Source organism: Fringilla coelebs (assembly GCF_963513975.1).
Source record: "Fringilla coelebs genome assembly, chromosome: 1".
In the NCBI taxonomy this organism is placed as follows: Eukaryota; Metazoa; Chordata; class Aves; order Passeriformes; family Fringillidae; genus Fringilla; species Fringilla coelebs.
Genome location: NC_140028.1, coordinates 5,835,423 through 5,848,336, shown reverse-complemented (window position 1 = coordinate 5,848,336; position 12,914 = coordinate 5,835,423). Strand labels below are relative to the sequence as shown.

Sequence of the window (12,914 nt, the reverse complement as noted above, 5' to 3'; positions counted from 1 at the left end):
CCCAGCAGGAGACACCTGGTCAAGACTGCCCTTCACTTAAAAAGGCTTCACCGTTCAAGGGATGTGTGAATATCTCAACAGTCCAGACAAGCTCAGCACAAGAGAACATACTACACACAGACACAACTTTGTGCAGGCAGAGCTGGATGGAGCAAACACACACCAAGGACACGGAAATTCTGCTTAGCCCTGCTCCACCTCCACAAGGCACTGCTGGGACGCCTGACAGAAGGTATGGGCTCCTAGAGGGGGCTTCCATGAGAAATGGGGGCAGCACTGGGAAAAAAGGTAAAACTTCAGAAAAACTACAAACTGATTCAGACTGGACTAAGTGTAAATTTGCAGAATTTCCTTGACAATCCCATCAGCTCCTTCCTAATAATTTAATTTTATTCTCTCTGTGTTAGTAAGTGAACTGTTTCCCACCAGGAAATACATCCTTCCTAGCTCTACACCAGGGAATTTCTATCAGGAGGTGAAAAACCCCAGTCAGGACCCAGCCTCAGCCCAAGCAATCCCCAATATGCTGTGTTACCCCACACAGTGAATTGGCAAGGGTCAATCTGATCTAAAAGCAAAGTCTTAGTCCAGCATCTACCAGCAACCAGTATAATCCCTAAAATGTGAAGTGCCAAATCCTCCTCATCCCAGCTCTTGCTCCCAGTAAGTCTTGGTATTCTCACTATCCAAGACAATTTCAAATTACTCTCTAAAACTTTCCCTATACAGGATCACGATAACCTTATGCAACTGTAAGTCCTGAAATTGATCTGATCCTTTTCCTAAATTGCCACTAATAATTCAATTTCATTGTCCTCCAAGAGATAACTACCTAGGATATCATACCCAAACTGGTTTACAGGTAGCCTCACCATGTGTTGTACCAACAAATGCTACACCCACTAATGGGAAGCCCTTCTGATAAAATCTTCTCTGAGGTGGACACAGAAAGAACAGTTTTATGGAATGGCCAGCATTATCCCTTGGAGATGCACAGGGTGCTGGCAGCCTGCTGCAGCTGACTGCACACAGCAGTCATCAACTGCCCTACTGGGTTTCCTGCTTTCTGCAGCCTGGTTACAGCAAGTGCTGGGATAAAGTGAAATAAAATGGCGGAAATGCATCATAAATACCCTTTATAAAGCACTCCCTTTTGCTACTGTGCAGAGAATTTCTGTTTCACTTGTATATCAACATCTCATATTTTAGCCCTTCTCCTGATTTCTGAGTATAACCCAGAGGAAGTAATGTTTTTTACAATATTAGAATTCATCAAACTGACAGAATCTATTTATGTTTTAAAAAACCAAACATGATAAAACTACAGCAGCAGGACTGTGTGTAATGTTTACCCCAAAAATCTCACACCATCTGTTTTCTTTGCTTCCATTTTTAAGTGAATCCAGATTAAAGCACCTGATTTATACAACCACCTTTTTCAAAGATTATTTGATGAATTATACAGATGAGAGTCCCTATCCCAAATCCAGAGCACAGTGTTGTCCTGTTAAAACCTTGAACCAGAAGAAAATAATCACAGGGTGTATTTTTTCTCCGGCTGGTAAACACTCTGACATTTGGTTTTTAAGTGTTGAAGCAAGAAGTGATACATGAAAACTTGATTTTAGAACAGATCAACACAAACTCACCAAACAAATTCAAAACATGGAATTTGTTAATAAAATGTTTAGACCAGAATATTTTCAAACTGCTGTTCTGAAACAAAAATATTTCAAATGTTCATTAAAATCTAAAATCTAAATATTGTGTAGAGGCATGTCTGTTTTGGGATAGGATATCTTTAAAAACATTGTAGAGGGTGGATTTTTTTCAGGCTTGTGTTTCATCCAGCTCATTCCTTAGACAATGTAATGCAGTGACAGTGCTCAGGAAGGAAATCTGACACTATTCATACTGGAGACACAGCTGTGTCTGTCCTACAGAATCCACTCTCCAGTGCTCTCCTCTTCCAGTGTGTACCTTGCTGGCAGATGGGCTGGGAAAGGCAGGGATTTTAAGATTTAGGTTGTGGACTCCCTAAGGAGGCTCTGAGAAGGAACAGAAACTTTTGTCTGTGACTCCAACAGTAGGCAGCTGGGCCTAAATCTCTTTTCCATGAAAGAAGGGATGATTAAGCCTTAAAGGGAGGTGAACAAATGACATTCCACAATGAAAACTGAAGTCTGATGGCTTTGCCAGACACCTGAAGGCAAAGCCTAAGCAGACATATTATCTGTGTATTATTCCATGCTGTTGTCTGGATTCTCTTACACAATGACAAAGGTTTAGATAAACCCTTAACTCATATTAAAACAGTTTCTGGTCTGGGCTGTTAATGCAGTGTAGCACTTCACAAACAAGAAGGCACACACAGGAGCATTCTGTCTGCTGCCAAACTGAGAGCAAAATGAGTAACTGAGGCACTGACAGCCTTTCCCCTTCCACTCTCTCTTCTTGTCTCCTCTTCAAGACATTCCCCACAATTTCACCTGTTGGAAAGACCCCACATACCCTCCTGTTGCCTTTGGGCTGTCTTTCCTTTATTTACATTCCCTTCCCAACAAAAATGAAGCTGTTGCAGACAGTTTTGTGAAGCAGCCCACATGTCTCACTATGTCCTTTGCTATGCCAGAACTCCACTTCTCCTCCATGGCATCTGAGTGGATTCCAGGATCAGCTCCTCAAATCTGCTCTTCATTTCTCACCCCAGGCACTTCTGCTGTGAATTGGATTTATACAATCAGAGAATCATTGTGGTTGGAAAAGACCTTTAAGACCCTTGAGTCCAACCATCAGCCCAGGGCTGCCAAAGTCACTGCCAAACCACATCTCTAAGTGCCACCTCTTTAAAATACCTCCAGGGACAGTGATTCTACTTTTCCCTGGGCAATCTGATCGAGTGTTTGACCACCATTTCCGTGAAGAAAATTTTCCTTATATCCAATCTGAAATGGAACTTATTACTGAGATATTTTCTGTAATGCTGCATTAGAGCACTGTGTTTCTCTCTCTGCTTAAAACCTGCCTTACAAATCAATAGAAAGGTAAGAGAACTTATAAAAAAAGCTGCTGCTGATGGCACTAGAAATCAAAAGCCTGAAGAGCCAACAGATGTGAGCATTTGTCTACAATATATGTCCTATACTCAGCATCAGTGACAGTGCCATAATTCATACATGGATCCAGTCTCCAGTCACTTCATCAAGTGGCATTGGAACTGGAGTACCAACATTAAATTTAAAATAAAAGTTCTGTCAACAAAAAATTCTCCAAACTGTCTTTGCAGCTCTTTAAAAGTACGGAATAAAGTTGACTTTGTACATAGCAGTCTTTCTAGGAGAATTTCCTGCTTCCAGTGAAAGGCAGTGTTTGTTTAATTTAATCACTGTAAGCAATGGACATGATCTCTTTTGTCCACAGAGGAAGATTTATTTCCCCATGTGTTTGCTTGGAGTTGGTTTACTGAGTCAGTGCAGCAAATGAGAAAAAACAACTAAAAAACCTCCTTTAATGTCTTTTGTTTCAGCACTATTAGCAATCTTCACAGGTGAAGACTTTTTACTTTATTTTTTTAAAGGTATAGATCTTATTAAAGATTGCTCTGAGCAATATCTTCCAATTCCAAGCAGCACTGGCAAAGTTTGAATTCAATCTGAGCTTTGCAGCTGAGGCCCACATCCTTTTCTTACATTTTGCAGTATTAACTTGCATTATAAAAAGGACATGAAGGATACTGTGTGTTTCAGAGGAGATCATTTATTTCCTGAATTACTTAAGAAAAGCTGGGCTTGAGCTCACACCCTACAAACAAGTCTATACTAATTAAATCACTGCCAGCCTGGACCATATCAGGTACAGCTTGTACTGGTCTCCCTCTCAGGTCTGACTTACACCACCAGGTTATGTAGCACAAGGCAAGCCTCAGTAACAGCCCAGAGGTACTGCAAGGCAGAGCTATGGCATTTTTCTTTAAATTTCCAAGACTTTTGATGTGTTTTGGTGTCTCACAGGTGGCCAGCAAGTACCGACTCAGCTTGGGGAGCCTCAACAGTGGCTCAGTGGCCCATTTGTAGGTGCCTGTTTTAAGAGAGCTTCAGGATCCACTGATTACATTAACTGGATCTTCATCAACAGGAGGAGGCACCTGCACACCCATTCTCAACCCAAAAAGTGCTTGCATTTGGAGCAAAACCGCAGCCCTGGTAACTCAGTGATACAGCTCAGAGTGCCTGAGCCAATTATTTCAGCCTAAAGTTCTTTACAGAAATGCTCATTTTTCAGTCTGCATTTGAACATCCTACTGCAATAAAAGTTGGGCCTATGATTAAGGTTCCTAGACACTAAAATAGTACAAATAAATAATAACACAAACACGTTATTAAGTTCAGGTGTCTGTGTCCTTGCTGCCAGAAAATTGCTCAAGTCCAGACGGGAAAAAATATCCAGAGTTTCTATTCCATGGCTTAATGATGTTGCAAGATGCACCATTTGTGAAGATGACTGGAAAATAAATGCTCATTTTTAAAGGTGCTGATCAGACAACATGAAACAAATAAGCAGATGGACAGGTTCACCACCACAACTGATCTGGAAGGAAAAGAAGTATTTAAAAATATTTTTAATATTTTTATTTTATAATTTGGTTAGAGTTGGTGTGCGCAAAGAGAAACAAATCTACCCTATTGCCACAAAACATCCCCAGTCTAGCTGGAAAGTTGCCTCCTAGGTGCTGCTACAGGGTCTGACAAATAATCTCTCAGATGGTCCTTGAGACTTAGACTGACTCATCTCACCTGCAGTTCACCACTGGACCATAGAATCACAGAATATCCTGAGCTGGAAGGGACCCACAAGAGCAGCCCCTAAGTCAGTTCCCTTGCACATTTGCCTGATCTGAGGCTTCTCAGTTGGACTGTACATGACAGCAACGATTTTCCTTGGCAAAGCCCAATAATAACTTCAGAAGATCTTTCCTGTGTCCTTCAGTAACAATGAGGCTTCTAAAGCTCCTGTATCAACCTCTTCCTCTTGTCCATACAGGTATCAATGGGGGGAATCAGGTCAGAAAACATAAATTTAAAATTGCAGAGGAAAGGGAGACTGTTTTTGTGTTCTAATCTAGTTTATGGGCAGCCAACTCAAATCAGTTGTCCCTCAACACCATGGGAACAGCACAGGAAGAGCTGACACAGGCTTCCATACATAACTTGAATGAATATCCATGTAACTACAGTATAAGAAAACCACTTTTCTTCCTGAGCATTTTTGGGGCATAGTCTAATTATGAAAAAAAAAAAAAAAAAGAAAAGAAAAGAAAATGCTGATAAAATGTTTTAAAAATCTAAGGCCACAAAAAGTGCTGTTAAGCTGAATAGTTTTGTCACAAAGTGAATGTAAGCATTTTCATTAAAGAGAAACATTGAAATCTGCAGTAATATGTCTAGAACAGAGTGCCACTGCAGGAATAGGAACAATATTTTACCTTTCATGCAGTTAGCTTGGAGGAAGAATCAATTTAAGTATCCCTTGATGGGGCAAGCATTTTGTGCAGTTTTAATTAACATAAAATTTGCTAACATTATTTAGCTTGTGCAAAAAGGAAAATTACTTAATCCTATGTCAGCAATTTTCACAGATACATTTATAAAATTGCTAACTTATGCATATATATGTTTAATTTGCAGGGAACTTGAGCTAAATAAGTGCGACATTGTTTGGATGGATACTGTCAGGTATCTTAAAAATAATACATGGATAAAAAAGTCTTCCTCCAAAATGAAGGAAAATAAGAAAAAACAAAACAAAACTAAAAAATCCCCAACAACCCAAGCTAAAAAAAATAACACAACAAAAGCAGGGTGTTGGACTCAACAATTCAAGAATTCAAGAAGCGTTCCTGTATGCTCTAGGCATAGGAAGGGATTCTTGAGGTGTCCTGTCAAGGGTCACAAGTTGGATTTGACAATCCTTCTGAGTTCCTTCAAACTCAGACTATTCTATGATTCTAAAATCTTGTCTACATTCTTCAGGCTGCTGCTGAAATACTTGCAGATTAGATGATGTACCAAAAGAAAAAAGTCTTAGAACATGAAAACCAGTATCAAATGATGTTTTGCAGGGCACAGTTCCCTGTTGGGCACAAGGGATTTCACCTGCATGGGGCCTCAAGGTCTTGGATTACCTCTCTGACATTCCCCACAGACAGGTGAACAGCTCTTTACAAAACTCCTGTCACACTTCTAGATCATTCCTCCTGCTTACAAGGACATAAATTGCCAGAGCAAATAAATGAGCAATCAGTATCTGCTGTCTAGCAGTGTGATTCCTTCCCCCTTAGGGAAATCCCCAGAGCACTGCCTTGGAGAGACTTACCAAAGCGTTTACCTCACCTGGGCAGACAGAAGGGACTTCCTCAGGGACTTTTGTTTAACACTGACCCATCCCAGCTCTTTTCCCTACACGTCCCAACTTCCCCTGGCTTCTCCCTTCCCTCTTCCCTCATTGGTTGTGGTATCCTTGGTAGCCAGCCCCATTTTCCTGAAAGCCAATGTCCTTTGTACCGCCCCTACGCTCTTCTCTACTTAAAGCTTGTGCAGAGCACATGGTCTTGTCTTTTGTCTCTGGTTTCCCTTCAGTGTGCTGAAAAAAACCTCACAGGAACTGGCCATATAAAAGGCACTTCTGTCTCTCTTTGCTGAGCTAAGCCGTGAGTGTGGTGAGTGGACTTGACTGCTTTCCCTGAATGCTTATCCAAGCAGCTTTTCCATAGGAGATGCTTATTGGGGAACCAGTAGCAGCAACCACCATGTAAATCCCCGCTGCTACAGCAGTTGCAGTACATCACCAACAGCTCTAGCAGTGGAAGCTCATCATACTTCCCCAAACTTTAGCAATTATTGAAACACAATCCTAAAGCCAAAGTCCAGTTGTTAATTTACTATTGAAAGGAACAAATGAAATGCTCATTTTTATTCTGAGTGGTCAGCTCAATGTGAGGTTGTGCCTTTCCTGCTTTAGGACATTCCCTTGGATATTTTTCTTATTGCAGGGGTGATCCTACAAAGTGATTCAAGTCTGCTGAATTTGTCTCCAAAGTTAGCAAGAAACTGTCAGAGGTGTCAGTGTTACTATAACACAGGACCAAACAGGCTGATCCATGATGGAGCTGAATGCTCTCTGGCAATTCTTAACATAAACTACTCTGTGCAGCCCTTATGATGCTGTGGTGCAGTCTGGAGCTCTAATTTGCCAAAAGCTTTAAAAAGAAGGAGTTAAGGGGTCATTAAGTTAAGACATCTCCCTTCCTCACTAAACACAAATCATTGTTTCCCTCTGGGATGATGCTGCTCTAAGCACAAGCAATGGGGAAATCCCATACAACACAGCTGTCCTGGTTCCAAGATGCTGAAGAACTGTGGAAGGTAAATGAAATTGCTGTCAGACAGAGAGACATCTCTCAATCTCAACAAGATAAATTATTTGCATCTTAAAAGGAAAAACATGAACTTCAAACACAGTATAAAGAGGAAGATCGCATACGCTGCATTGTGTAGTTCCATGTCCTCTGTTGCCACCAAATCTGGTTTTAACACATATTATAAGGATGTTAAAGAAAATGAAGAAATCATCACTTACCTGAGGTCCAATCAGACCATTGATTCCTGGGAAGCCTGGTTCTCCCTTTTTACCCTGCATGATCAACAGAGAAGCACATATTAGAGAGCCGACCAAAGACTGCTATTGATTTTCCAAAGTCTTTCACCACCAAATTGGTAAAACAATGTAACGTGGCTACACAAAACACAAAGGCTAGAAATGAAGACAACAGACACCATTTGGAAATGAAGCCCCAGTTGTCTTTAACAATCCTGTATCTCCCAAATTGTGACAATAGCTGTAAAGTTCAGAGCTGTTCTCACACACATTGTAGCATCTCCTACACTCTGCAATCCCACCTGGCTTCCCCCTACAGGGGGGTAAGGAAGTCATGGTGCTGAGATGCAGCCAAGGCAAGTGCCAAGTGTAAACATGGTCTGAGAGGTAAAGCAGTGTATCTCTGGTCCCTTGCACTGCTTTGTGATAAAGAAATAAAATAATTAAGAACTCTGGTGCATGGGTGTATAGAAAAGATCCACAATCTCTAAGCTGGGAAACAGGAATCCATGAGGCATTTCTAGTAAAGGTAGCATTAGCACCAAAAGGCAGAGCTCGTGGACTCCTCTGCAAGTAAAAAATATCCCTTCAAAGGAACCAGAGAGCTCCACTGGTGCAAGGCAAGGACAAGCCAAGAGCTGGAGTACAAGCCTAAGACAAGATCACCTGTATGGATGCTGGACCTCTGTGTCCCCATGGGTTTGATCTCAAATAATTCAAAAGGAAAACATCCCACATGAGAAAAATGAGGAAGAAGGGATGGAGTAAGCACTGGAGTTAGGGCAGAGGTTGGATTTGTTTCTTAACTCAGGTGACTTGCTGTGTTACTTTAGGTAAGTCACATGTTTTATAAAAATGCTCACTTCTTCCCTCATATGTAACCGACACTCAGTCATAAATATTTCTAAGGCTGCTAGTAATATAGTGGGAAAGTACAAGAGGAGTCATGTAAATATCTGAAAGACAGAATTTTTCCTCCCTCATTTCTGCTTCTCATCCACTGATTTTCTTTTCAGAAGAAAAATATAATTAACAAAGTTTAATGTCCCTGATAATGTGAAGGGTCAGATACAAAATCTTCCCTTTATTTTTCTCCATTGAAAGATGTGCAGAAACAGCATCTATTAACAGCAGTTTTTTGCTGACTTAAATTAATGAAAAATCTAAACCATCAAAAACAAAGCAAGTTTTCATCATATTTTTCTCAGCTGTGACTGAGATTTATTATCTAATGTGTCAGAATCAGTAATTTTAATTATTCTTTTCTTTAAAAAATTCCCAGCAACCCTCCACCCTAAAACAATGAAAATCAGCGGTGATATACAGAAGAATTTAAGAAGAATATTAAAGGAGTGATTATAGGATCCTCAGGTATCTGAAGGAATTTGTAATCATTTGCAGGACTCAATATCAATAAAAAATTGAATTATATACTCCAGCACACCCACTGTTCATAAATGTTCCTTTTACTTTTCCAACATCCATCATTTCTTTTCTTGTCAAAGCCAACAAGATCTCATTTTTAATTTGAAGGACTCATGTCACCACATAATTTAACATATGTTTTCCAGTTAAAGATGATATTTTTGCCCACTGCCCAAGTGACCATGCAAATGGCACTGTTAAAATACTCATTTAAATATATATGTCAGCTTATGAATAAAGCATACAGGATGTGGTGTGGGGGGCCAGACACAGGAGATGAGCCGCCTCCAGCTTCCTATCCATGTGGGAGCTCCATGCCAAGGTGGCTACTTCCAGAGTTACAACACTGAGGCCAGAACAGAGAATCACAGAATCATGGAATTACAGAATGGGTCAGGTTGGAAGGCACCTCAGCAAGTCATCTGTTGCAAACTCCCTGCTCAGGCAGGACCATCCCAGAGCACAGGCACAGGATTGTGTCCAGACAATTCTAGAATATCTCCAGTGAGGGAGACTCCAGTGATCAGTCACTTCACAGTAAAAAAGTTCTTCCTCACAGTCAGGTGGAACTTCCTGTGCATCAGTCCCTGCCTGTTCCTCTTGTCCCATGCTGGGCACCTGAGCAGAGCCTGGCCCTGCTCTGACCTCTCCCTGCAGACACTGACAGACAGGGATGAGGTCCCCCCTCAGTCATCACTTCTGCAGGCTGAACAGGCCCAGCTCTCTATCTCCTCATAAGAGAGATGGTGCAGTGTCCTTCTCTGAAGCTTGGTCCCAGGAACAGAGGTGGATTTGGCACCAGGCACATAGGAAGCATCCTTAATTGTGTCCATCAAAACAAGACAGTGTCACTGATGCCTTTATGTCCCACCAACCAACTGTTCCGTCTCCAGAAGAGATGCAAGAGCAGCTGTTTATTCTTTCCTTGGGTATAATGTTGAGAAGCTCCAGGTCTTTTCAAAACATTAAGAAATCTCTAAAGCAACATATAATTGTACAGACAGAGAGACTGAGAGAGGTTTCCTATTCTGAAGGGAACTTGTGGGCCACTTGGAGGTTAGCTGAAATCCAGCTACAACAGATTTGCTCCAAAACATCATAGTCTGTCTGTGAAGGACAGAAATACTTGCTGGGAGAAATTATACCTATGAGAGCAAAACTCAGTGAAATGTCACACTGCCTAATAATATGACAGAGAAACCCAGAAATTATGCTCTGTTTCCTACAGTAAGAATCAGGCAAATCTGTAAGGTTGTGTATCTTTTGACAATATAAAATATATCCTTTTTGCCTTTATCAGCAATTTGAACAAAAGCACAGTTAAAAATGTGTGTTTTATTGGAAATTCATATATTTACCACACTGGCAATTACAGTTTCACTCTGAATTTAGTCTATGGCATCAATCTCTTTTCCTTTTTTTTTAACTTGCTTGCAGTCTGATTTCTGCATGGCTGAAGTTTGCTAGGGCAGGCAAAGTCATCTGAACATTTCAAACACCCACAAATAAATATGAACACAACCATCCATCAGAAATGTATCTACTATACAGAGGACAGGAAACCGAGGAAAAATGTCATTTCCACTCTGCTGGAGGGGAAATTCTGAAAGGTACCTCAGCCCAAGACTGTTTCCCATCTAGCTGTCCAATAGCCAGAATACACATATGTTTTCTTAGCATGTTTTTCTCTGAGGTTTGGCCCAGGAACACAGGTGGATTTGGTACAAAGTACGCAGAAAACATCTTTAGTTGTAAATGAATATAGCTGCTAGCATAAATGCCAATTTTGTTTCCCCTGTAACCTGGATGGGATACTAGGATTACCCATTTCATCTGGTCTCTTTACTGCTGCATTAGTAGAGAAACCAGAGGAAATCCAGCAATGTTAACCAGTGTTTGAGCTCCCTGAAGGATCCAGCCTTTTGCAGTCTCCATATGCATTAGATAACACCAGTAAATTTTGAAGTGAGAGCATCTCTGCAGCTTGAGGATGAAAATACCACCAAGATTGGCCAGATCATGAGTGATTATTGGGGCAGTTGTGGCAAAGTAAAGGGTTACAAGGACTTCTGGACATTGAGAGAGACTGCACCTTGAGACTGGCTCCTTCCAAAATGCCTATTTAATTTGCTAGGCAAACTTATTCTCCTCTCTCCTGGTTCTTTATCCATTTCACCCTGAAATTACCAGTCAGCTCTCTCCATCCCTTGCATCCTGGGAGACTAAGATGGTTCAAATCCAGGGCAGTTCATGCACAGAGAAGTAAGAGTTGAAATATTCTTGACTTCCAAATTCAAGTTGTGACTGGCATGAACAGGAAAATCATATCCTACAATCCAGTCAGGTGAGAGATGGGTCAAGAATGGAAAGTCAAATACCTGTATTTCTTCCACCATCAAATGCAGGAAGAACCCAGCAGCCCTCCACAGATTTGTTAACTTTATATCTCCCAGGACAGCTGAGAGGGACAAACCTTTCCTGCATTTACAGGTGATCTGAACACTGCTCCTCTGGGTGGAGAGTGCACCCTGAACCCAGGAGTTCGCAGTTTAAACTTTTAATATTATTATTTTATTATTATGATTATCATTATTATTATTATTATTATTGGTTTTGTTGTTGTTGTGGTTGTAACTTATCTGCCTGACTTGTGTACATTGAGTCTTAAACATGGAGAAGTGCATTCATTAAATGTTACTATATTATAATTATATTTTCCATTTATTTTCTTTTCATAAGTTTATTCTTATTACCCCATGAGACTCCTGTATTAGTTTTTGTTTTGCACTGATTGTACCTTGAACTTGGACAGATTTTATCAAAGTAATTTTATAAAACTAAGCTGCAGTCCAGCATAGCACACTCAAAATGGTCTAAACAGCTCCTACCTCATGACTGCTGCAGGACAAATGTTTTCTCTTGGTCTCTTTCTGAAATTTCAATCACTTGAATGAAATTGTAGCATTTAAAAAAAAGAGGCAAATTCTTGAAATCCAAATTATTGAGTACACTTAAGAGGAACCCTATGTTTAGTCTGTACTGGCCACAGATCCGCATGTTTTCTAGGAGCGTGTCATAAGCCTGCGCCTTTTGTACCTATCAAGAAAAAAAATTTGGTTTGATTTCCAACAAATATTTCAGTAGATCAGGTATCAAAGACTTAAGAGCAGAACCAAAGCACTTCAATTTTCTTCAATTTGACAGAAGAAAAAGAAGGACGGGAAGACGGAAGAAAACCACAAAACCACCCTAAAAGTGAAAGCAGACTCTCAGAGTTCTTCTTTTTCAGGCAGTTTTAATAAAATCAGGACAGTATTGTCTGTCACTCAAAGGTCTTGCAGGTCACAGGAGAATAGCAGAGCACTCTTCTTCACACAGTGTGCTCCTGATGTGAGGTTATCATTGTCAAAATGCAGACATCAGCTGCCAGGCACTTTTGACTAATAAAAAGAACACAAGCCAGTTGCTTGGTTCAGGTTGGAATTGTTACCTCCTGTCCCCAGATGGGATCTGTGTAGATCTACAAACCCAGTACTTTGATTCATCTCATGAATTCAGTCATTGAATAATGGCCTTTAATTAAAAAAATATATCTGTTCATCTAAGATGCTTGATGACTAATAAAGACCCTTAGGAGAAGTCTGACTAGCTAGACACAACAGAGTCTAGGGAAAAATTCAAAGACAGAACAGATCAAATGACATCCATAATCAAATGATCATTAACAGGAGCATTTTCTGTCCTGTTGCAAATCCTGACGGATCACTGTCCTTTACCCAGCTAATAAGCTCTATTAATCTTATTCAAGAAACAATGTTTCACAGCAGGCTTTAAAA

The 12,914-nt window shown here is 40.5% G+C and overlaps 1 protein-coding gene across 1 annotated transcript in view; it reads right to left on the bottom strand.

Moving 5' to 3' along the window:
* COL22A1 (collagen type XXII alpha 1 chain) overlaps positions 1 to 12,914 on the bottom strand; it is a gene marked incomplete at both ends in the record, with an annotated part of 216,583 nt that overhangs the window by 83,678 nt on the left and 119,991 nt on the right. Inside the window, one exon of the mRNA XM_084212415.1 lies at positions 7,636 to 7,689. Coding sequence (XP_084068541.1) covers positions 7,636 to 7,689 — 54 coding nt within the window. The remainder of the gene's footprint in view (positions 1 to 7,635; positions 7,690 to 12,914) is intronic.